The 25,437-nt window shown below is 38.5% G+C and overlaps 1 protein-coding gene across 1 annotated transcript; it reads left to right on the forward strand.

Annotated features, from left to right (window-relative positions):
* On the forward strand, positions 1–24,661 carry ZGRF1 (zinc finger, GRF-type containing 1). The gene is made up of 27 exons (XM_014960936.1): positions 1–55; positions 1,613–1,693; positions 1,814–1,894; positions 2,018–2,074; positions 2,543–2,728; positions 2,945–4,771; positions 6,207–6,305; positions 7,462–7,567; positions 7,654–7,760; positions 7,967–8,117; positions 9,064–9,710; positions 11,242–11,380; positions 11,918–12,102; positions 12,546–12,733; positions 13,310–13,449; positions 14,302–14,448; positions 14,998–15,112; positions 16,041–16,300; positions 17,452–17,611; positions 18,241–18,318; positions 19,150–19,297; positions 20,319–20,446; positions 20,778–20,901; positions 21,309–21,485; positions 21,606–21,740; positions 22,949–23,210; positions 24,368–24,661. The coding sequence occupies exons 2-27, from the start codon at positions 1,673–1,675 to the stop codon at positions 24,481–24,483; spliced, it is 5,784 nt and encodes a 1,927-aa protein (XP_014816422.1). The 5' UTR covers positions 1–55; positions 1,613–1,672; the 3' UTR covers positions 24,484–24,661.
* Positions 24,662–25,437: the final 776 nt, after the last annotated feature.

A 25,437-nucleotide genomic window follows, 5' to 3' on the forward strand; every position in this document is an offset into this window, starting at 1 on the left:
GCTCGAACGGCGGGAGGGGAAGGCGGCTGCGGCTGTTATGATCCACCCGGGGCAGGTGGGTAGGGCTGGGGTCTATCGTAGGGTCTCTCAGCCGGAGTGACAGCCCTTGGGGGTGGTTACTGGTGGCGGGTGTCGTGGTGGGGCGAGCTTCTGTCTCTGCGGTGGCCCGTCCTAAGTCTGCGAAGGCCCCGGGGAGGCGGTCTTGGTGCAAACGCCACCGTGTTGAGGGAGACGCTTATGGCTGATGGGTTATAAAGGGCTCACCGGGCCTGTCCGGGCTGTGCAGAGAAGGTGAATGTGGCAAATCAGTGTGAATGCGTGCTAGCTGTGTTCCTATGAATGCTGTCTGTCAGTCCTGACAGGCTGAGAGAGCTGGGGTGGTTCAGCCTGGAGAAGAGGAGGCTCTGGGGAGACCTTATAGCAGCCTACAGAGGAGTTGGAGAGCCTGCAGGAGAGATGGGGAGGGACTCTTTGTCAGGAAGTGTAGTGACAGGACAAGGGGTAATGGTTTTAAATTGGAAAAGGGGGGGGATGTAGATCAGATATTAGGAAGAAATTCTTTACTGTGAGGGTCGTGAGGCACTGGCACAGTTTGCCCAGAGAAGCTGTGGATGTCCCATCCCTGGAAGTGTTTAAGGCCAGGCTGGATGGGGCTTTGAGCAACCTGCTATAGTGGAGGTGTCCCTGCCCATGGCAGGGGGGTTGAACTAGGTGATCTCTAAGGTCCCTTCCAACTCTAACCATTCTATGATTCTATTCATCTCTGTTCCCATGGCGCTCCATGTTGAGTTACAGGGAGTGCTGGCGTTTATCCAGCTGCTTTTAGCAGTAATTCTGTGTGCTTTAAGGGTGTACGTTTCTTAAGTTTTGCACCCAGAGACTACCAAGAAGGTGGCAGCCAAGAGAAACAACATGAATATCTCTCCCTTCTTATTATAAACTGTTTCTCATTTATGTGGAGCATAAGAGGAGCTGACAGGCTTGCCTTGTTTCTTGTGATCATTTTATTGCAGTGCTATTAATGGATTGAACTAAGCTCACAAGTGCAACTCACCAAACCCAGATGCAAATCACAGTATTGACCAACTAATACAAGCCTGTACATACAGCACTAAATCACAGTTTCTGGATATTAGTTGATTTTATAATGATTTGTTTGTAGTCTCATTGTCAAAGGCTGTTGTAAAAGTTACTGAGCTATCTTTAAATATGTAAAGAGGTTTGACTTCATGGGTGACTGATTTTGAGAGTCAGTTATCTTTAACATGAATTAAACATGCATGACCAAGTTCAGAGTCAATAAGCTCCTGAATAGCAGTATGGTCACTGCAGGTTTCAGAGTTGCCCGCCATTTATTTAAATAAATGAATTCCCCTGAAAGTTAGAAAATAGCAAGGCACCTATAAAAAAAGCTGGTTTTTACCAGTAGTCTTTCCGTTAGATTAATTTCACGGTTTCTCTTTAAAATGCCTACATCAGCTATACACCACTGTTTCGGCATTGTCTTGTCTTCTTTAGAGAAAAAAAAAATTAAAAATGAACTGACATCTATTTTTTTGTCAATACATTTCATCCACGACTGGTGGATTCTGAACATTTCCCTGTCTCTCAGACCATATGAAGATGTGAATATTTTTGAAGCAAGCTGTTGGATGACTACTTTGCCAAAGCAATGGCTTCTCAAGAATTTACTGTAAGTGATTTTCAACACTGTACAATTAAGTTGAAATAAGTTAAAAGATACTATAACTACTGTATCATTTAAATATTTTTGAACTTATTATTATTTCAACATTTTATACATTTAAAACAGGTATTATACACTCACCAAAAAATGAAAAAATCCAAGACATGGCAAGATGGAATTCTGAAGATTAGAACTGGTGGAAATAAGGTGAACAGCTCAGGTTTAATACTGTTGGATTTAATATCATCTGCTACTGCTAGACTGTCGGTGACGATCTAGTTGACATGTGAAATAAAATTAGTTATTTAAAATTCTGTTTTTTCACTGCAGGCTACCTTGTTTGATGATAAAGGACAATGTTTGGAGAGTATTTTTATAAAATCTCAGGTATATTTTTTTGGATTTTTTTTTTTATTCTTATGATTATGGTTTGTGTTTTGAGAAGCATTTCAAACTCTTGTTTGGTAATGAAGATAGTACTTTTTCTTTTTGTGCCTATGAAAGACTGCTGTAGTGCAAATAATTGAAAGTGAAAAGACCTTCTGTTTGTTGGCATGGCTTATTATATTTCCAGAACCAACATAGAGGATTTATTAGAGTATTTATGGAATTTAATTCCTTTTGGGTAAAAGCAGAGTATCACAGTGAAGTATGTAAGCTTAACTTGAAGCTAAGTGCTAATGCATTCTAGTATATGCATATTTTAATCTAAGTATTTATATGGCAACTGTGATATACCATGTGCAAATATTTGAAATTTTTACATATAAATATTTAAAGACAGTATTTATTTAGAAGACTGTTATTGTTCCTTACAGCACTATTTTGTACACACTGCTGCTTTCTCTTTTCTAGGTGAATGCTGGCGATAGTTTAGAAAGTGAACGATATTTGATCACAGTTGAAGCGGTGAATGTGAATGAAAAATCTGTTGAAGATCAGCCAAAGAAAGCAGAAACTCCAGCAATGGATAGAAATGGAGTAAAATCTGGTGTGCTGACTCCAAGACATCTCTCTGTTGGCTTGAAAAGGAAGTTTACAGTATGTCTTTGTTTCAAAAGTTATGTCTGTTGTTAACATACATAAATCTGCTGCTTGGTGTAGCAGGATTGCTATCGCTTATTTCCATACACCTGTGGAATAGTCATGTGCTACTTGATTAGAATATCTTTTATGGAGTGTTCCCTATTTTCAGCATTTGATTACAAAATATGAAGTTGATTTCTGAGTAGAATTAATTTAAAGTTTCTCTTTTAGGGTTTCCAAGGGCCACGCCAAGTTGAAAAGAAAATATCAACAATGGAAGATGGAGAAAACCCAACAATATTGCCTTTATCTGAGCAGCGTCAGGGTACTCTTCCATCCAATTTTTATATTACCTCTCCATTATTTTCTACAATTTGCAAGAAGGATGCAAACCCAAATCTATCTATAGACTTTCACGAGGATGCACGTACGGATAATGATACAGAACCCATGTCTCTCTCCTCACTGCTTTCAGCTCCATTTCTTGACAGGTGTGAGGAAACAGAGAAGCAAAACCCTGATCGGTCTACTGTGAAGCCAGAATCTTCCCTAATTGCTGGGCACACCACATCTTGTAGTCAGGCAGCTGGTCGCAGGGCAGCGTCACACAACATCAGGAGCACAGCACAGATACTCGCTCTTCTGAAGTCTAAACCAACACAAGGATGCAGAGGGCAAACAACATCTGAAGTCACAGAGTGTCTTTCCAGGTTTCAGGCATCAGAAAACTCAGGTAGTTCACATAACCAAAACAGCACAATCCTACCTGCTTTTTCAGGCAACCCTGCCAAAAGACTCATTCAGAATATGCAGCACTTGCCTTTTGCAAAGGAAACTGTAAACGGTAAAAAGGAATGGAATGCTGAACTGCTTCTAAATTCGGCTGAGCAACCTTGTGATCAAGAAGTCCCAGGACAGAGATGTGGCAAAAAGGCAAATAGTTTAAGTCAAGACTTAAAAGATCCCTACCATACAAACAGTTGCTTCCTGCCTGAATCCACCTTAAATAGAATGAGTGACAGTCAGTTTGTCCCATCTTCAAGTGACGTTTTGTGTTCAGCAAGTCCAATCACCTTGGAAAAACCTCTCTCCAGATATAGGGAGCATTCAGTGAGTCTTAAGGAGAATTCACCTGTGAAGTTGCAAAGTGAGTTTCAGCTGAGGCAAAGCTCAGAAGGAGTGCCTGATGACCCTGAGCTCTCCGGGGATGTGACATTGACTGAAATTGAAATTGTAAAGGAGGAATTAAGTACGCATGGCAAAGAGTGTAGTCCAGACGAACAGGTTATGAAGGTTAACTTCAATCTAATGGAGGCTTTTGATTTTAATGACACAGACAATGAAGACCTGTGTGAAACAGATATGAATAAGTTCACTGAAGGAGACGTGCTTTCCCAAAGTCCGGATTGCTTGAAGGGAGAAGATGTAGCACAAAATGCTGCTCTGAGACCTCACTCTTGCTGTGAATTAGTGACACAGAGTAAAAACGAAGAAGTCAAATGCTCAACGTTTGATGGAGAGAACGATGGAAATCACTCCACTAAGGGTATGCCATCTCAGCTTAGTGACAACAGTGTCGCAGATACAGGGGGAATTGCAGAAAACTCTGCAAACCACATCGGAATCGAAGTGGAACTTTTGAGTGATAGACACAAAGTGAAAGAAATTAATGAAAGTCAATTAAGTACTGAAGCCACAAACAATAAGAAGGATCCTGATGGCTGTGCAGCGCATACCATTAATGGCACGTCATGGATAAAGAGCAATCTTTTGCCTGGTGACACAAATGTTAATGACTGTCACCCTGAAACCAGTATGTTTGAGAAAACTGAAAGTATTTCATGTATTTCTACCAGCAGAAAGATTTCTGCAATGGGCAAAAGGACCAAAGAAGATGTTACACAGCCTGAATGCATAAAATCTCCAGATAGCAATTTAGAACACTTCTGGGGTACTGAGTGTGATGACATTAAACCAAGTAGTCCTTTGCTGGCTTTGTCACAAAAATCAGATCCTAGCTCTGGCTCATTCCAATATATTGCAGAAGACCATAAAAAGGTATTTGGCATTTCAAGTGAGGAAGATGCTCTAACTTCCAGAAGTTTTGTCTGTCCTTTAGGAAAAGACAATTCATCTCCAGAGGAAACAGCAATAGGTGAAACTGAGTTTGAAAATGTAGGGACCATAAATGCCTTTTCTGAAGCCTGCAAAGGTGAAAGAATAGGAATGGATTGCCTGAAAGGCACGGCAATGGCTGAAAATTCATCAGATCTTCCTGATTTGGTAAACAATATTGCCCTTCTGAGAGCTTTGACACAACATAGCACAGCATTAGAAAGCTTACAAAAGATGGAGGAAAATAATAGTATATTATATGAAGCAGAGACTTCTAAAGAGATGTTTGAACCCCTTGTGAAAGATGAAGGTTAGGTCAGCTTCTGTTTTAAAATTCTCTATGGCTGTACATATTTAACTTCTATGCTGTTATTTCTCCTGCCAGACAATTCATATTCAGAAATAATACTTTTGGAGTGATGTGTTATGAATGTTCCATCATGCATTTTTTTAGTGTTTAAAGCAACAGTGTGGGCTCTGGGTCTGCATCTTTGTTTGCTTTAGTTCACTTAAATCCTAACTGTGCGATTATTTGCATGGGTAAGGTTTGCAAAATATTCATATACTTTCATGTAAAGAAAATTACTACTGCTGTAACTTATTATGCTTTTCCATCTCTTGTAGCTATAAAAGATTTTACAGAAATGCCTTACTCAGAAAGTATGCAGGCATCTTCCTGTTCATACTTTGATTCTTCCAGCCTTATGGTAACCAATTTTTGACTGCATATATCTATCTGTACAAGATAAATTCCTTTTCCACCAGGCTTCTTGAATAAAATTCCTGTTTCATAAAGCTATGGAGGTAGAGCTAGAAATTGCTTGGAGGCATCGACTAAGCAGCTGATAGTAAACAGAAGATGACCTCTTGCAGACCCTATTGCCAAGAATGTTCAGGAGGCTACATGTATGACAAGAAACTTAATGTGAATTGTAATATTTACTTACGTTTATTATCACATTAGTATGTCTGGAATATTCCTTCCCTACCCCATCTTTTACCATTTTTTTTTCTTTCTTTCACTATCTTTTTGAATGCATGGCTTCTTTAGGAATTTTAGCACTTGGGTTGAAATATACTGGCAAATTTGTTTGTGCTTGATGTTTCATATTGGTTTTTTTTTTGTCCAATGCTATTAGTCTTTTTCAACCCATCCAAAGTGAAAGAAAGATTTTAAATTAAATTATTCTCTTTTTACTGTCCCATTTGAAAAGCAAATGTAATTTCTTATCCTATCATGGATCGTTCTGGCTTCCAAATAAAAAGGCCGTAATTTAAAATGCTTTCTCTTGTATAAGTACAAGATATATCTTAGCTTTTCACTTTAAATGGTTATTAAGTTGTTAGACTAATTAGCTTTTGACACTTTTCTATGCAGCCCAACTGTGTGGACAATTTATCACAGAAAACAGAAGCATGTATTCTACCCATAGCAGTGGCCCAAATTGACCCTAGAACATCTGAGTGCCAACTAAAGGTACAATTTCTATGGAACAGTGTTTCTTAAATGTCTATTCAATGGCTTACTATTTGCAATATATTAAAAGAAGTCCTAATATTTAACCATTCTCATAATGGGCTTCTCACCACTTTTTAGTACATTTGCCTGTGGGTAGTTTTCCACTGAGAGTTTTGAACTCAAATTTTATAATACAAAAATAAGACTAAACATACTACATCAGGATATCAATTTTCTGTTGAGAGATTTGTGCAAAAACTTTCTTGCTGCTGAGTTGCAGAAATGCAACAGAAAGAAAGAGAAAAGCGTAGATATTTTTTTTCTCTGCCAGAGTTTCCAACTGTATTTTTGTTGTATGTATGAGAAGTACCTTTATTGGCTGTAGATAGTTATTTTCAGTTAATGATAACTCCAATATATCGCGTAGCCTGTTGCGTTTCAAGGGCACCAAGTAAAGGGATCAGCAGCTGGTGAGATAATGTTGAGAGCTCCCTGCTCACAGCTAGGATGGCAGCAGTACCCAAATAATATGGAGTTTGCAGCTGAGAGCTTTTTGTCACCCCTGTTTTCACACAGTTATGTCCTTTCTGACTTCAGACAGGTAAAAACTCTTTTCAAAGTTATTCTTACTAAGCAAGATACTATCCTGTAAATGTGGGACAAAAGAGAGTTCACTTTTAGAATACTGCAATCATCAAAATTGCTAAGAACTGAACATAGTGCTTTGTGATTAAAAGTAGTTTTACTCATCTTTGTCATAGGACTAGGCATTTGCAAAATGTAATTACTGTTTCCTGGTGTCAGCAGTAGAGTATTCACCTCAACTGGATTTGAATTTTGGTATATAATTGTTAGAGGGTTCCAAAGCAAGGGCAAACTTTCTGTCTTGGATTATGATTCTGTTTCTCCTGGGTGCAAAGAAACATGATGTGCAGTGTGTTAAAGATAGAAAATTTTTCTAATGCAGTATATATTTCAGTATTTAAAATAATGAAAGGAAACTGATATTTCATTTTTTTACTTCCAGAATGGACTAGGGATACTAAAGAATTATATCTAGAAATATGATCTAGAATAAGATACTTAGAAATAAGATTCATGCAAAGATAATACTTATATAGAGGATAAACACTTTAATTTCTAACAAGTTTTTGCTTATACCTTTTTGCTCAAGTCTCCAGGTTCAAGAAGTCTTCATGAGGATGATCTCAACTTCATCAGAGAAGAGAATTTTCAAAAGAATTCTAATGTTATTATAGAGTCAAGAACAGATCAGTCCCGTAAGTGAAAGTAAAAGTAGAATGGCAGTGATAGGCCTCAGAACAATTATTCTCCATGACTTCTGTCCTTCCCATATTTTTCCTAGTGTTGGCATTGAATGTGTGCTCTGAAGTTCCACCATGGACAGTGTCAGACTCACCTTCACGTTCTGATTTGAGACCCAGGCACTGGACTTCATGGGAACCAGACGAGGTGTGAACTGACTGTCTGTTCTTGCTCTTTTGAGCTTTATTTCCTGTGTGTTCATAGCAGCAATTTATTATTTTTGAAACTGTTTTATCTTAATTCTGAGAGGCGTTTCAATTGTTTAGAATGATGAGAGAGAGAATAGTGACAAAAGAGTTATAATCAAAATTTTTACCAGTCTTTCACTTGACATTTTAATTCTTCATCTGTAGGCGATTCCATCAGTAGAACAGATTTCCTCACTTGATCCAGACTTTACAATTTCTCCACCTTCAGGAAGTGAGGAATCTATTGGAGACATCCAGGAGCCCCAGATACATGGGATTTTGCCAAATGAACCAGAACTTTCAGATATTTTTTTCAGTAAGCAATTATAGTTTATAATTGTACTTTACAATATTTTTGCTGGAAAATCTCTGAGGCTTTTTGAAGCACAGTGAGTTGTGCCATAATAGCCAGTTACCCTGGGTGCTGAAATACACTGAGATATGTCTGGGTAACAACAGAGTTCTTGTTTGTCACGTGTTTTTCATAGGAGTGTGTGTTATTTTTTTAAGCGTGATTTTAAACAGTGTTTTCCAAATCAGCTGAATTGCCTTGAATTCCATGCCTCCCACCACCAATTATATTCTCCTAAAAGAGACTTCAGTAGAATGATTTAATTTCATAAAGCGAAACAACCTTCTAGTTTTGGGGGGGAAAAAAGGCTGTAAGTTAAGCTTCTAAGTCATATTAATGTTTTCATTTATTTTCCTGCTTTTAGTTTTATTCCATATTCATGACCCACTTCCAGCTGACACCTAACAATGACTCTCATTTCTTTTATTAATAGTGAATTTAGTCCAAAAGATGCTTGTGGTACTAGAAGCCTATTTATCTACATTGGTTAATATTAATTTACACAGTTTTGTGGGTGATCTTTCTGGAAAAAGGAACAAATATTAAGCTATGTGTTTTCCAGTTGGCAACTGTCACTGACTTACCAAGAATATCAGATTAATGACCTCTAAAACACAATGTTTAACTAATTTCTACCAAACGTTTTCTTTTAGACAAGTAGAGTGTCTACAGAAATGTGCTCTGAATATAGGGATTTAAGTATTAAAAGAATTACTGTTGAAATCCCTCATATCCTGTGGAAATTTCACGTGGTGCCGCATAGGCATGATACAAAGAGCTTGCCGATAGAAGACAGGATGTAAAAGGAAGAATTTGGAATTCTTTCCTTATCCTAGTTTTTTGTACAAGTGGAGTTAATGTGCCACCCGTAAGTGCTACAAGTTGCCTGTAAGATGTGTTTGCCCCACAGGACAGGAGAGATGCAGCCATACGGAGGAAAGCAACCTCTCAAGAGTCAAACCCACAGTTAGAACACGAGCTCCATTTGTCACTCTTCCTGCCACTGAGACCATTCCTGACACAGTCTATCCCACTGACAGTGAGGAGGTCCAGCAATCTTTTGTCCATTTAAGCAATAAGTCAGCGGTATTTCCTATTAGTGCTTTTGGCCCTGAGGACAGAAATTATGAAACCCCAGTGTTTGCAGAGGATACAGAAGACAGACAAAGAAAATCCGTAGAAGCGGCGTTCCCTAATGCGAGTTCACAATCCAGACAAAGCAAGTGGCTAAAATATCAAAACAGTGCTCAGGGTGACTTGATAACTCAAAACAGCAATGATGGGGAAGTGACCGATGACACCTGCGCTGAGAGCGTCCTTGGAATGTTGCTGGGTGACACAGGAGAGAGCAGGGCTGTGGATAAAAGTGCTCCCGGCTCGGCACCTCTGCTGACAGCAAAGAGCACGCTGGGTGAATGCTGTGCAAATACCCACAACCAAGATTTGATTTCAGAGAGGAAGTTACTTTCTCTGCACTTAAGTCAGACACCTTTGGCTGAAGCAACACAAAAGGTGTTAAGTCATCTGAGCTGCCACGGTGTAACAGGAGACGGCCAGGTGTGTAACTGTTCAAGCAAATACGGTTATAAGTGACAAACACATTTTTCTGGACAAAGTAACTGCATTTATCTGATTTCCTGCAAGATATTATCAGTACGATTGGATGAAATGTTTTTACATACGTAGTAACACAAGAGTCTCAGCTACAGAACAGCAGCTGCTAATAGATTTTTTTTAAGTGCTGTGACTAATCCTTTGTAAAGGTAATTTCTTGGCACACAGAGTGCCAGATTTAGATTTTTAATATTAACATTGGTGGCAGGAAGATGAAGTAAAAGCTGTCGGGCTGTTTTATTATTTATAATTGGTAAGAATGTATTGTCAAGAAGTGTTTTTCTTAATTGTGAAATCAGCATCGTTTTAATGAACACCCATATCTTGCTTCAGAGCATAGTCTCTGATTTTTGAAATATTTTAAATTTCTTCAGTTTTAATTGTGGAAAAGTAATTATGGCATTGAATAAGCACCTAAAAATTTAGCACAGCTCTTTGTGACCAGTAGACTGTCTTAAACAAGTGGAGTAAATTGGAAAAAACCAACAAAACCAACCACATGTCAGGTTTTAAAGGTTGTCAAATGGCTATGTTCGAGAGTTAATGAAAATGTTAGATTTTTCTTTTTTTTTTTTTTTTTGAGACAAACTTAGTGTGCTGTGTTCTCTAGTTCTTTAACAACCTTTGTACGATAAATTTCATGTGAAATAGAGGTGTGGAAATAACTAGTATGTTTCATATGCACACTGGTATATGCTGTGTGTACACACACATACATATATATGTATAATCCATCTATATAGGATTTTAAAAAGCTTCTGAAGAGGGTTATCATGATGATGCCCATTGCAGTGTAGCTGGGTGGAAGAAGCTCCTCGGGACTGGCTGGGATGGTGGGCACAGTGGTAGCTTGTGGAATTCACACTTTCCCCAAAGCTCTCTAGTCTGGTTGTCTTCTTTCTATGACCTTTATTATAATTTCATCTGTTGGATTTATTTCTGTGCAGAAATGTGGTTAAAAATGAGTTTTGTGTGCTCCGTCCCCACAGCTAGGGCTGAAAACATGACTCTAAATTACATCATTTACTCATAAGCCTTTGAAGGCATTAGCTGTGTTACCATAAACACAGGCTGTTTGTCAAGGGGCAAATTTGAACTTCATGGTATATCCCAAATGGCAGTCCAAGCTCTCTATGCTGTACCTCCAGGTGTATTTAATTTTATTCCTGTTGGCAGTCCTATTGATTTCATGCTCCTGTACTTACAGTTAACGAAGTCTGCAACCATTTCTGGTGAATGGGATTTCTATTTTGCTAGTCTTCATCTTGAAACTTCTGGTTGCAGAATGAGGCCCTGAATTTTTTCTGTTTAGTTGTACTTATTAATGAGAGCACAATATATCTAAAAAAAAAAAGGAAAAAAAGAACAAAATTTGATAGGTTTTGGCATAATATGTGCTGTAGCTGTTTATTTCAAACTTGTTTCATTCAGGGGTTTTGCAAGCTTTAATGATTTATTCTTCTGGTTTTTTTAGGCCATAACAATTTCTGAGTTGTCTTTTCCTAATGTGGATAAAGTAAAATTCACTGATCTTCCTAAACGAAAGATTTCCATACCAACTGTGTTTCAGTCTTATGTTCACTACAAACAGATTTTTAAAGCCGCTCTGACAGGTACGTCTAACACCACGCTATGTCAAATGCTGTCATTTTTAAACTATGTATTTCTGAAGTTTCAAAAGCAGGGTGAGAGGGAGAGAGAGATCATCAACATCATCTGTTGAAATCCCTGTGTGGATTTGGTTTTGGATATATACCCCCAAATATATTCAGTCTATACGCAAAAATGCAAAGACACCAAATGACGAATACTCTTCTGTTTAACTGTGTAACCTTATGCCTGTTTACTAGTCTTTAGATTCCTATTTAAGGTTTTGGGGTGGATTTATTAACGTATGATTATTTAGTGTTTGGATCATTTGGAGTCTCATACTTAGATGTGACTGAAAGTAAGGCAGTTAGAAAAAAATAACTTCATATGCAATATATTAATTTTTTAGGTCATATGGTTTCTTTTAGGACTCATTAAATGTTTTGATTTAGATTTGGGATTGAAAGTTTCAAGGGAAAACGTATTTGAATTTTTTTTGTACTTGTGTAACCATTTTAAGGTTGTGCTAATTACTCTTTTATTCTCCTTTCTATGTCAAGAGCAATTAAACATAATGCTATTTGAGTTGTCACAAAGATTACACAATGCTCTTTCAAAAGTGGATATATCATTTTACACTTCATTGAAAGATGGGCAAAGTGAGAGCAAAGAAAGCTGCGTCCTACTCTGCAATCACATGCATCCTGCTAAGCTTGTTACGGTTAAAAAAGAAGGTCAAAACAAGGTGCTGTTTATTCCTTGTTTGTTTACAGTTTGGGGTGTTTGTTTGGGGTGTAAGCCCTATGGCGTGAACAGTTACAGGGCAATTCTGTGTGATTTAGAGTTGCAGGTTGAAGTGATGTTTCATAGAAATCACTTTCAAGATAATCAAGTGTCCCAAATTGTTGATGTAATAGTTTTATCCATACAGAAACAGCTTTATATACATGGAGAGAAAGACCTGATTTTGTAATTGTGTGGGTTATATGGGATTTCTGTAAGGTATGATTACGCACACTGGCTTCAGAAGCTGAGACTTCTGGGCACACACTTGAGTTTTTCAGCCAAACACAGATGTTTATCTGATTGTTCCTATAGCAGGGAGTAATGGTCCATTGCTTAACTTTTTTTTTTGCTTGTTTGTTTTAATATGCTAATGGTTTTATTTTCCCCCCTCTCCCTTCCTAGGGTCGCTTGTTTTATGCCTGTGATGCCCCTAAAGCTGAGCGGTGTTCGTTTTTCAAGTGGATAGAGGACGTGAACCCTGCACAGATAAAATCCAGACCTAGTGTAGTGCTTCATGATATAAAAAGTATTGGGGCTTACCTCAGAAGTCAAAAGATTTCTCTCTATGAGGGATGCCAGCTTTTGGTGAGGTACTCTGAAACGCGATGTACTTTTCACAGGTGCTATGTGAATTGCAGGGTTGATGAATATTCCAGTAGCATTTAACAGTCTCTTTCACTAACTGTGTTTAAAGAGGCTCCAATTCAATGTAGAAATGCAAAAGCCAAATTAGTGAAGGAATAATATTCACAGCAATGACATTTCAGGTCGGCACTCTTTTCAGCAAGAATCAAAACTGCTTACTTGATCAATTGCTTAATGGAATCCCTTCTGATTGTTGCATTTGAATTGCTGTTCATTTAATCTTTCATAAGGGAATTTGATTTATTCCCTTAGTGATTCTAATTTTAGTGTTAAAAGTTGTATCGAAGGTTATTCTATACTGCTTAATCGTAGGGAAAACTATTTGCTTATGGCTGAATATGAGAGAATTATTTTGCAGTCAAGATAAATGTATTTAAAACTTGCTAATGTAAGATGTTGAACGGCCACCAAGATCAATGTTGTATAATTTGGTCTAATCTGAGGAGCTTTCTTATTTTTGGTGGTGAATTCAAAATGTGCCAATTGCTTACATACTTTTTCTTAAAATTACAATTTAACAGGAAAGCCTTTGAAATGCAAACACAGAGGTGTAGTAAGTTCAAGAAATTTATGAATACACCTGCCAGATTTGAAGCTGATTCCAAAAACAAATTATACCTCAAACTAAGCAGAAAGGAGCATTATTCTCTCTATAGCAAAGGTAAACAAATCTTAAGCATCAGAAAAATTGTCCGTGTCACGTTGTGCCTTTTAAAGATTTAATTTGTAATCTAGAGTCTCGATAGTTCATTTCACTTCAGTGATTTTTGAATTGGTACCCATATCTTCATAGATTGTTCACTTTGCTGTTGAAAATGATATAAAGGGAATAAGGCAGAAACAAATGTTATTTGTGCACACTTTATGTACAGACTCTGAAATGTTCTGACAAACCAGGGGTTTGTAACTTTAAATTCTGAGGCTCTGCCTAGGGAAAACTTTTATTTGTGTATGACAATTTTTTGATCATTTTTGCTACAGGCAAATATATTGCACCATTATTGCTCCTAAATTTGAAATCTCCCTTGCTGTGCTCTGGAATATATGGTGTAGGAATAGCGTTGTGAGCCGCTACAGGTGTGCCAAATAGAGCAGTTGCAGGCTCCAGCATGTGTTGGGTTTGAAAGGGAAGGGAAAATGTATGTTTATTTCAGTACTTGCTATTCTTTGGCAAAAGAGTGTTAACTAGATTAGTAGTAAACTTCGGTGATTTGTTCCATATACTCTCAAAATTGATAATACTTCAGATCTGTCAAATGCTGTTAAGTGCACCCAGAGACAACTTGACAATTACCATCAATTTCAAACATTAAGTACTAGAAGAATTGCAAGTTATGTATTCATTATTTTAGACAGGAACCAACACTTATTTAGTACTTTCTGATATTCTTTACTTTCATGTTATTAGTAGTTTAATTTACAGCAGGAAATGCTGGCCTATTTTGTCCAACTTAATTTTCTTCTAAAAGACAGCAGTAGAAGAAGCCTATGAGAACTCTCTATTTTTTTACAGATGATATTTGGGTTGTTTCAAAGACTCTGAACTTTGATCCCGTTGATACTTTCATTGCAAGTAGTGCCTTCTTTGGACCATCCTCCAACAATGAAGTAGAATTACTACCACTGAAAGGCTACTGCCCCTCAAACTGGAGATCAAATAGTAAGTTGTATACCACATAATTCAGAATTGGGGGAAACCACCATAGGAAGCTGGCAGTGAGTTCAGAAAGATACAATTGAATAGTTGTTCTGTTCTATACTCTCTCTAGGCATCCACTTTTGTATACTTTGGAAATAGGTTAGGTGGAACTTGGGTCTGCCCGGTTGGAGGGGTTATGTTCCTGTATTGTCTTTCTTAAGAAAATATCTGTTTAGCTATTGTGATACAGATGGTTTACTTAGAAAATTCAACTCCTAAACGCCTCAAGTGTTTTTAAAATGAGTAATAATTGTTATCTAAGCTTCCTTTCCAGAAGGCTTCTAATGTTGGAATCACAAATACTTTAAAATAATGCACCTTGAAAAGAAGGGCTAATAGATCTCTACTCATCTATAATATTCAGTCAGAGATGGTAATTGGGTTAATTTGGTTTCTGTTACAGGAGGCTAGTTACTCTTTTGGCTTTTTTTAATTAATTTATCTAGCTGATTTGAAATATTGGCTAATTTAGGGTTTTTTTCTGATTGTATTTTTCTGTGGCCTTTTCAGCGTGTGTTCATGCCTTGCTGGTTGGTAATGCTAGTGGTGAGCTTACATCTTTAAGAAATATGGAGGAGCACTTCAATCCATCTACGTTACCACTAATACCATATCTACTAAAAATGTAAGTTTTCATTACTGTAATGAAATGTAAGTGTTTCAGTGATACTGTGAACATACAATATGTCAATAGGTACAGAAAAAAGAAATACCAACAAGAATACCATTGGGTTTATCCTATTAAAAAGTGGATGAGGAAAACTAAGATCAGAAAAACAGTGCCAGGAATGAACTGTTGACATTGCAATTTTCATTTGTATTGAAATGAAAATGTATCCGTTGCTTAATTCTAAGCCAGGGATTCTAACTGTTTTTTCTTTTTTCTGAAAACTTCCCTGCAGCCCATGTTTTACAACCTAGAGATTAATATTGGGCCTTATTCTGACCAGTAGCCTGATAGTACAGTCGCTGACTGATCTGTATTAAGTTAATGTATGTGCTTCACAGCAGTTCCATGGAATTGGTTTTCCTTCCATATTTTTAGAGTCACTTGATACAAAACCTAAAGATAAAATATTTTTGGATGATTGGAGTAATCACAGAATCACAGAATATTCATGGTTGGAAGGGACCTTTGAGGTCATGGAGTCCAACCACAATTTCCAAGATTGCCTGCGATTCACTGCCTAAAACAAGTAATTAAATGAATCCTTACTACCTCTGACTGACTTTTTCTGCTGCTCTTAATTCTGTCAGTCTTGCTGCCTGGCAGTAAGTCAGACTGAAAGCGTTAGACCACAGCAGGAATGATAAACCGCAAAAGCCTGTTTCATATGATCCAGCTTTCACCTGGGGAAGCGATAGGGAGCAGGAATATACAGCTCAGGTGTATGTTGGGGTGCAGGGGGCAGCAACTTGTAATTATGTTGGTCCTTAATCATAAAGCCTCAGCATTTTAATGTCAGGTGAGTAAGAATATCGGAACCGTGAGATACAAATTATACATATGCAGTATTAATACTGCAACTTTTGACCATTGTATTTTTATTTAGGAATTTTGATTCTGAAAATACTACTAAGAGAGTCAACAGAAGAAAGTTCATTCCACCTGCCATCAGCCTGAAGCCCACAATGATGCATGGACCGGTCAGCGCAGAGGTGGCCATGGCACTAGCTGAAAAGATGATCCAAGCATTCTCGCTGAACCCCGATCAAGCTACGTCACTGATTCAGATAGCTCAGATGATGACCTCATGTGGAAATACCAAACCAGAGGAAGAACATCAGAACTTCCCTATCACGATCATACGTGGTATGTAGTAAACAATTGTCAAATTTGCTGCTATTGTATCTTTGCAAAAATGATAATTAATATCTAACGCAAGTGTTAGTGAAATGTCCCTAAATTCTCTCAGTGATGAAACAGTCGACTTGTTTCCCTAATCATATATTCATGATTCCATGCAGATTTAAAGGGAGATTCTCATGTCTAGGTAAATGTTGACTTATTTTTGATGGGGCACGAAAGATGAGCTCGAATAAACTGCCTCTGTGTATGGAATATCCTTTTAAACTCTTTTGTGATGCTGCTGCCCTTGCCTGCTTCATGCATTTCTTGGAAATTCTTTTTTAGGATGAGACCCTTTGATAATGACCTTGACATTGTAACATCCAATTTATCAGCACAGAGCTTTTAATCCTTGAAATTGCATCCTGCCTTTTGGAGGATTTTCCTAGCAAGATCTATGTACAAAATCAGAGATACTTTGTGTCTTCTTTTCATATGAAAAACAATTTTTGTCATGCAACAGCTTTGCTAAATTATCATAATTTTTTTTTTTTTTATTATAGCCGTTAGCTTGCTATTTTATACTTCCCTCTATCTTTATTTTACCACTTTTCAGCATGTACCAAAAGGCTAGTAACAGTTCAAAGACTTGATTTTTTTTTTTTTTAAATCAGTATTGGGAAGCAGTTATCATAAACATAAGCTTTCAGATCCTATCAAAGTAAATACATTACAATAATGACACTCTTAGTACAGATACTACTAGACTTAAATTGTCTGAGCTTTTGTTAGGCTGTCTGGCACATTAATTTATTTAGAATTACTAGTCATTCCAAAATAATAACCTCTGAAATTCCTTATTCTGTATCTGAGGACATGGTATGAGGGATGTGCAATGTATTGATGAGACTCCTTAGGAAGTAATGTGTGTGTTTAACCAGAAAATTTAGGAAAGATACCTTCGCTTTTCCTCTTCTGTAGTTTTTTTGTAAACTTAATGCAGGTAATAAATATGAAGTGAAGCCAGTTGGTTGCCCTTGGATACTTAGAGCTGGTGAAGCAAGCAGGAATCACAGCGTACTATTTCAAAAGATAAACAAGTTATACCAATTGATTAAAACTGTGCTGTCTAGAGAGTTTCTGCTTGTGACTGTTTTTTTCTTCCAAATTATCAGGTGTTTTTGGAGCTGGAAAGAGCTATCTGCTCTCTGTTGTGATCTTGTTCCTGGTGCAGCTCTTTGAAAGCAGTGAAGCTACAGAGGGTCCAAGGCCAACTCCATGGAAGCTTCTGATTGCTTCTTCCACTAACGTTGCAGTTGACAGGATACTGCTGGGGTATGTTACTGAGATTTTTACAGAGTATTGTTCTAAAAACAATAATGTATTTAAATGGTAAAATTAATTGTGTTGGTATTTCCACAGGAGCTTTCATTTTACCATTGTTCCTTTGCACAGTAAGCATATGCTAAAGGAGTGTGTAAGGCTAGCTGTGCAAATTTAAGTGAGACTAATATTGGGCTCTTCTCATCAAATTTACCATTGTGATCCATCATGACAGCCAGTAGGATTGCTCAGGAAGCTTTGGGAAGTAGCAGCAGGGGTAGGGGAAGGAGGGATGGATAAGGAGATACAGAGAGTGTCAGACTTGGGAAGCTTCAGTTGAAGCTAATACGAAATGAAACTCATGGTTTGGAAGGATAAGGGAAGGAAGAGAAAGTACAAATGGAAGATTATTAATGGGAGTAGAATCGTAAATGCATTAAGCGTTTTTGAGACAAATCATGATGAGGTAATTTACTTGGGTTGACTTGAATTGTGACCCGAGTTACTTCCTCTGATTAATCGCAGAAGTTTGTGGTCTTTGGTGTTCTGATGTGTCTCTTAGCCTTTTTAGAACCTCTTTTAAATTTTTCAAAATTTCTTTTTACATTTCTGTAACATGTATCATCTCTTTTCCTTTGAAGTCTACTTGATCTCGGATTTGAGGATTTTATCAGAGTGGGAAGTATTAGGAAAATCACCAAAGCAATTCTTCCCCATAGGTAAGAATCTTAATCTTTGAGGGATCTGAGGTGGTTCTAAGATTCACGATAGTATGCATACTGTAAAAATTACTATTTTGAAGTCATTCAAATGTAATATGCCTGTCTCAGGGTTTTTCCCTGCCCTCTGCACAGTGGAGAAGTTTTACCTTGATTTGGGAATGTCACTTGTTGCTGGATAGAGTTCATGCTTTTAAACGGAAAGTAGTAGAGGAGAAGGAAATAATGGCAGCAACAGATTTGGGAGTTTACACAAGGAAGAAATGCAAAACAGAAATAGGTGTGTACTGCTGTAGTGATAAGAATTAGCAGGAAGTAATTGTAAAATTAATCTTCAGACAATTAACGGTAACAACTCATGAATTCTGTACTAACCCAAGTTACCTCTGCTGTAGCGTTCTGGGGTTTGTTCCTTTCCTTAAAAGCAAGCAATCTACATAGTACTTTCAACACAATTTGAGAGAATGAAGTAAAGTTCAAGATGAATAATGATTAGATTTCCATTCCTTGCTGTCAGTAGCATAGCACGGGTATAAAATGGTACAAGAACGAAAAACTTCTCAGTTCTACTTCACCCTGAAATCAGCCGTGTACTTGGAGAAGTCATTTACTACATGGAGGTCTCTGGTTGGAGTGGTAGAGTCTGAGCTGGTGGGATAAAGTTCTGGTTTATAGCAGGTATTATACTTGTCTATCTCAGCTGGATTTGGGATAGGCTACTACATTCTTATGTGTAAAGTAGGATCATTTGTCTATATTGGGTGTTCACTGAGCACCAAAAGCATTGTTGTTTTCAGTCATTGTAATTCATGTTATAAAATCTTTTTGAAGTTTGCATGCTGGCTCAGGAAATGAAAATGAGCAGTTAAAAGAGCTGCTTGCTCTCATGAAAGAAGACTTGACTCCGGTTGAAAAAATATACGTAAGGAAGAGTATTGAGCAACATAAACTGGGGACCAATAAAACTATACTGCAACAGGTACGGTCACAGTGAGGGGATGGGGAACTGGAGATTCTCTATGCCTTATCCACAAGGCCCAGCAAACGGGAACTGGGAATCCCCTCTCACACCTGCCACGCTCTTAAAGATTTGAAAAAAAACCCAAATGTTAGGATTAGGATGGGTTTGATTCCCCAGGTATAGCTTAGTGTCTTATCTGTGTATGACTCCTCTGAATTGCACTTGCAGTTCCTGTTTAGTGACATGAGACAGAAAACCTTTTTGAATTTTATTGCCATCTGATTTAGTGTTACCAGTCTAGTTTACAAGGTGGGGAAAGAACAATTTCTGAGCACAGCTCAACTGCACTGTCACCTTGAAACTAAGATTTGTATAGTCATAAAGGTAAAAAGATAAGGACTGAGGTATATCTATCCTTGAGTTGAGTATCAACTGCCAAGAAGATGTCAAATATATTTTAAGCAAATTTTTATCAAAGTATATGCCTTTTAAGATTACTACTTCCTGTAGAAAAAATCTTCTCAGTTTCTAGTCTTTCCAGTTATTTGCCTTTTCTCTTCAGTCCTACACCCAAAAAATCCCAGCTTGTTGTAGAGCAATGACAAAGCAGATCTAAGTAATTTCTTTCTTGTGCTTATTCCTAGTGGTTGTTGCCACCACTTTTGCCACTTGGGGCTCAGCAGTTTTTGGAGGATTTTGTAATCTGAACTCTCTCTGTACCAGAGTGGGTCTGGTCTTAAAATACGTGGATCTGGGAATGATTCTAACATATAAACACCCCAAGCATAAGAAATAGTAGCCTTGGATCCATCTCCGTGCACACACACAGTGCCTTTTAATAGAAGTTAGAATATGCACACACAGTGCCTTTTAATAGAAGTTAGAATATAATTTTTTGAGACCCAGTGAGTATGACACAGCATGCAGTAGAAATGCTAAAAATTAATTTAGCTGTATTCTACTGCCGAAGCTATAGTCATGTGCCTCACAGAGATTAGCTATTAAATGATTTGACTTCTTGCCCTCACTAATAACACAGGTTAAAGTGGTTGGAGTGACATGTGCTGCCTGCCCATTCCCTTGCCTGAATACTCTGAAGTTCCCCGTGGTGATGCTGGATGAGTGCAGTCAGATGACTGAACCTGCTTCTCTCCTTCCTATTGCAAGGTACAGCTTTCCTTTTGTGCTTCAGCAGAGAAATAACTTCTGGTTAGCAGTGACACAGCCTCTAATAATTGCCAAACTTGCATGTCTTTTTAAGAATATGAACTCTGATGTTTCACCTTAGAAAGCAACCAGAGTAATTTAAATTTGAGGCCTGCTCTTAGGTGCCTTCCTTGAGTCACCCTGTTATTTTGACTGTGGAAAGAGGGTGATGGAGGAGGGAGCCTGGTGGAAAGCAATGTGTGATATCCAAACACAGCACACACTTTTATTATGAGTAGTTTGACATCCTTTTTAGAACTCTTTTCCTTATTTTTTTAACATTCTTACTTAGGTTTCAGTGTGAAAAGCTAGTCCTTGTTGGGGACCCCAAGCAATTACCACCAACTATTCAAGGGTCTGAGAGTGTTCATGAAAAGGGATTGGAGCAGACTCTCTTTGACCGGCTTTGCTTAATGGTATGTGCTACTGACTGCATCCTTAGACAAGACAGAGGGTGAAACTGTAGGTCCACTGAAGTCACTAAAAGAGTTCTGGTTTAGATCTCAGAGAGTCATTGTTTCAGCCTGGTTTTTAATTAAGAAGATTCCATTCTAGAGCATTTCTCTGTGAATGTTGTTTTCACAATGCATGGAAATTTGTAAGCGTAACAAGCATAAGACAAGAATGGATTGATAAACAATGACAGATTCTGCCTCCTGATCTTTATGTGCAGTTTTCAATCCAGGTAGAAGAATCAGAGGCTACAGTAATTGTGTTAAAGTGACTATATGAAGGTTAACCCAGCTTACTTCTTTCTTGTTTGTCCTAGCTGGCATTGCAAAATAATTTTCCTAGCCACACTTTCTATATCATAATTCTTTAGGGACATAAACCAATACTTCTTCGGACACAGTACCGATGTCACCCTGCTATTAGTGCCATAGCCAACGAGCTGTTCTATGAAGGACATCTGATAGACGGTGTTTCTGAGGAAGACAGAAGGCCTTTATTGGATTGGCTTCCAACACTATGTTTTTATAGTGTTAATGGGGTAGAGCAAGTAAGTTTTTAAACATTTGTTATATAAAAGATCAATATCGTAGTTTTTCCTCCGTTTTATTTCTGTTTGCGTTCTGCTGTTTGTGAGAGTGAACTTGGAAATCTTCTTCCCTGTTTCCAGATTGAAAGAGACAACAGCTTTTACAACATGGCAGAAGTTCATTTCACAGTCAAGCTCCTCCAGGCCCTGATTGCCAGTGGAATTGAAGGATCAGCAATTGGTGTGATTACTCTTTATAAATCACAGATGTGTAAGGTTTGTATGATCTGTCATCAATAAAACAATTTCCTTAAATGTATTTTGTTTATTCTAAACATAGGCTCCATTTCAATTAGGAGGAGTCAACTACAAGTGAGAAGCAAATGCTGGATAGGTAAACTGGACTACCATAATTTCTCTTCTTAAAAAAAACCAACTGCAAAACAACAACGCACTGTATTTTATCCTCTAAAATTAGTCAAAATCTTTCAATTCAAACCTATGGTTAAAAAAAAATAAAAATCTTTCCACTTGTTTTCTTTCCACATGCACACTCCGAAAATTGGCAAATTGAATAGTGCACCAATTTCATAAATTAATTAGGGGCCGTTACAAACTGGTAGGTGTGACAAGAAGAGGTAACAGAGGCATCTGCTCGGCGAGGCTGGAGTTGCCCCTCACGCGGGCAGCTGAGGTGACGGGGGCTGCTGTGACCAGTGAGCGAAAGCAGCGCTCGCCACACGGAGTGAATGCACCAGGGGTTGGTCAAATGCAGGTTCGTGGCACAGTGTTTTCCCGTGATCATAGAATCATAGAATCGTCCAGGACAGAAGGGATCTCCAAAGGCCATCTAGTCCGGCCTCCCCACAGTCAGCAGGGACACCCCCAACTAGACCAGGTTGCCCAGGGCCTCATCGAGCCTCACCTTGAATATCTCCAGGGAAGGGGCCTCAACCACCTCCCTGGGCAACCTGCTCCAGTGCTCCACCACCCTCACAGGGAAGAACCCTCTCCTAATCTCCAGTCTAAATCTGTTCCCCTCCAGCTTGAAGCCATTTCCCCTCATCCTGTCACTACAGGCCTTTGTAAACAGGCTCTCCCCAGCCTTCCTGTAGGCCCCCTCAGGTACTGGAAGGCTGCTATTAGGTCTCCCTGGAGCCTCCTCTTCTCCAGGCTGAACAACCCCAGCTCCCTCAGCCTGTCCTCATAGCAGAGGTGCTCCATCCCCCTGATCATCCTTGTGGCCCTCCTCTGGACCCACTCCATCAGGTCCATGTCCTTCTTATATTGAGGGCTCCAGACCTGCACACAGTGCTCCAGGTGAGGTCTCCAGGTGATCAGCTGAGGTTGGACTCACGCTGCTCCCTGCGTGTTCTCAATTCTCTTCTGGTGCAGGCTCAGATTTGTTGGGTGCAGTTGCTGGAGACGAGTGATTGCCTGTGAGTGGCCATAACCCATCACCCTCCGTGTTCATGTGCCTACAGATTCACGATCTGCTTGGTGGCATCCACGCTGAGGCTGTGGAAACCAAAGCTGTCCAGGTGTCCACTGTGGACGCGTTCCAGGGAGCTGAGAAGGAGATCGTTGTTTTGTCCTGTGTAAGAACGAGGCAAATTGGGTTCATAGACTCGGAAAAGAGAATGAATGTTGCACTAACGCGAGCAAAGAGGCACTTGTTGATTGTTGGAAATCTGGCCTGTTTAAGTAAGAACAGACTGTGGGGAAGAGTGATTCATCACTGCAAAGGTAACGTTTTCTCTTTCTGTATTTTTGAAACCATGCAGCTTGCCTCCTTTAATGAAACTATGTATAATACCCTTTATTATATTATAGTGTATATATACTATATGATATAGAAAGTATACAGTATGCATACTATATAAAGCAGTGTATTTATTACATATAAAAATAGTATATTGCAGGAAAATGCAAGTATTTGCAAGTGTGCAAGCTGCATGTTTGCAGAAACCAGTTATAAACAAATTCTTCTTTACAGCAGTATTTCTGAAGAGGTAGCACTTAAAGAAAAATGCATAGGGTCTTTCTGCAACTAGGGGCTCGTTGGTTTTGGTAGACAAATGTTGAGGTGACAGAAAAATAACGACGCCATTGGAGATCAGTTAACTCTACCAAGTAATTCCTGATCGATTTGTTTAAAGGTCACTCTCTTGTGAATACAGGTGTGTGTTTTATTGGACCACAGAGGGAAATAGTTTTTGAAAATGAGTTTTTTACAGTTGCACATATTTGCTGTGACATCTACTGCAACTGAGCGTTTACATATTTGAAAGCTAATGCTGCGTAAGAAAAACAAAGCAAAAAACCTTATGGTGCCTGTCTCTACCCCTGGCAGCTTTGCCAGGAGGGGTTTAAAATGCCTGAACAGCCCCCTAGTTCTGTGCATCTCCCTCCTCTCCGGGGTATGTGCATATTGGGAGAGAGAGGGCAGAGTTCCAAGTTGGCACTTGAATTAGTCCCCTTTGAAACAGCACAGCTCATATCTCAGTGTGTTAATTACATTTCATCATAAATTCTTCCGTGGTGACTTTCTTTGAACTAGAGAAGTGAGAGATGGAACAGTGTCCAAATCTCCCCAGAACATTCCAGTAAACTCTGGCTGAATCTGACTCCCCAGGACGCCCCGTGGTTCCTGTGATCACTGATCAACAGATCACTGCAAGAATAGGTGCCAAAGGAGTAATTATTTCATTTACCTGCTTAGTTGCCATCAAAAGAGGCACCTTGTTAGTGGTCAAACTCTGAGGAAGAACATTTTTCCAAGCAGAAATATTACAGCTATTTGATAGGCTCGGGGGAAATGGATGTTCGCATCACCACAGCCTAATTGCGTGATGGATGCTGTAAAGGGGAGATGTCATTATCCTGTTTATTGCTGCTTTTAGGATGGGAAAATGGATTGCAACATGGAAGCCAGTGTGAGCAGCAGCTAAATGACATTCTCAAGTGTTATTGGGAGAAACGGAAAGAAGAGGAACAGAATAAGAAAAAGGAAACCTAAAACGTGCGTCTGTTTTATCAAGAACATGAATTGTGCTAATAAATTGCAATTGTTCTGATATTTTTTTAATATTTATATTTAATGTGGGAAATTTTTATTTGTATCTCAGTGTACTGACACTTCTGTTTGGACTTCTTGTTTGTATGACTAAAAATGAATAAAGTAACTATCTGCTGGATAACTGAAATCCTTTTATGCTTGCAAAGTATCTAATATTAGCATTACTGTTTCATTATTCTTCAGATTTAGACATATATCTTATCTTGGAACAATTCTGTCATCTTGCATATTTACAAATGGGTGACATTTGTAAAGGGCTAAAACAACTAAAAGGATATATAAAACACAGAGTCATTTCTTCAAAGAAATATTCGTCCTTGGTCTATTAAATCTTTGTTACATGAACATAAAGCGAGAACAGATTGACTTGTCTCTGGATCTTTACAGGTTTTAGGATAAGATCACTCAGCTGTGTTTTGAATCTGCAAAAAAGCGGAATGATTTTTGGGTTTGGAAACAGAGCTGTTGTGTCAGAAACCCTCTGACAGGAGAAGACATTCGATCATCTTTGCTGTGGGTGCTCTCAGAGATGTCTAGAGGAGGCTCAGCGGTGAGTGTATGAATGGTGGGGAGAAGATGGATGTTGTTCTGGTTTTGATCCAAAAGGGTAGTTGTTTCCAAGGGATTCATTGGATGGAAAAAAAGAAAAAAAAAAAAAAGTAGTTTATGCCTGTGACATGTGAGTACTGACACCTTCTTGCTGTTGGCCAAAAAGGCCAGGTTTCTTAAAAAGTTGCCGTCCCCAGCGTGGCAGTCACCCTTCCTAACGAGCCATAACCCTGCATTCCTCTCCCTTGAGAAATCACAGCTCAGGCTTGACTCAAGGAGGGATGGTTTTAAACTAAAAGAGGGGAGATTTAGATGAGATCTCAGGAAGAAGTTCTTTTCTATGAG

Source organism: Calidris pugnax, unplaced genomic scaffold (genome assembly GCF_001431845.1).
Source record: "Calidris pugnax isolate Ruff unplaced genomic scaffold, ASM143184v1 scaffold573, whole genome shotgun sequence".
In the NCBI taxonomy this organism is placed as follows: Eukaryota; Metazoa; Chordata; class Aves; order Charadriiformes; family Scolopacidae; genus Calidris; species Calidris pugnax.

Excerpts from the sequence above, each read along its gene's own strand:
- ZGRF1 (XM_014960936.1), top strand. The coding sequence starts at position 1,673 with ATGGCTTCTCAAGAATTTACT. Across the intron at positions 9,711-11,241 it reads GTGTAACAGGAGACGGCCAG|GCCATAACAATTTCTGAGTT; the intron begins GTGTGTAACTGT and ends TGGTTTTTTTAG. Across the intron at positions 14,449-14,997 it reads CTCAAACTGGAGATCAAATA|CGTGTGTTCATGCCTTGCTG; the intron begins GTAAGTTGTATA and ends TGGCCTTTTCAG.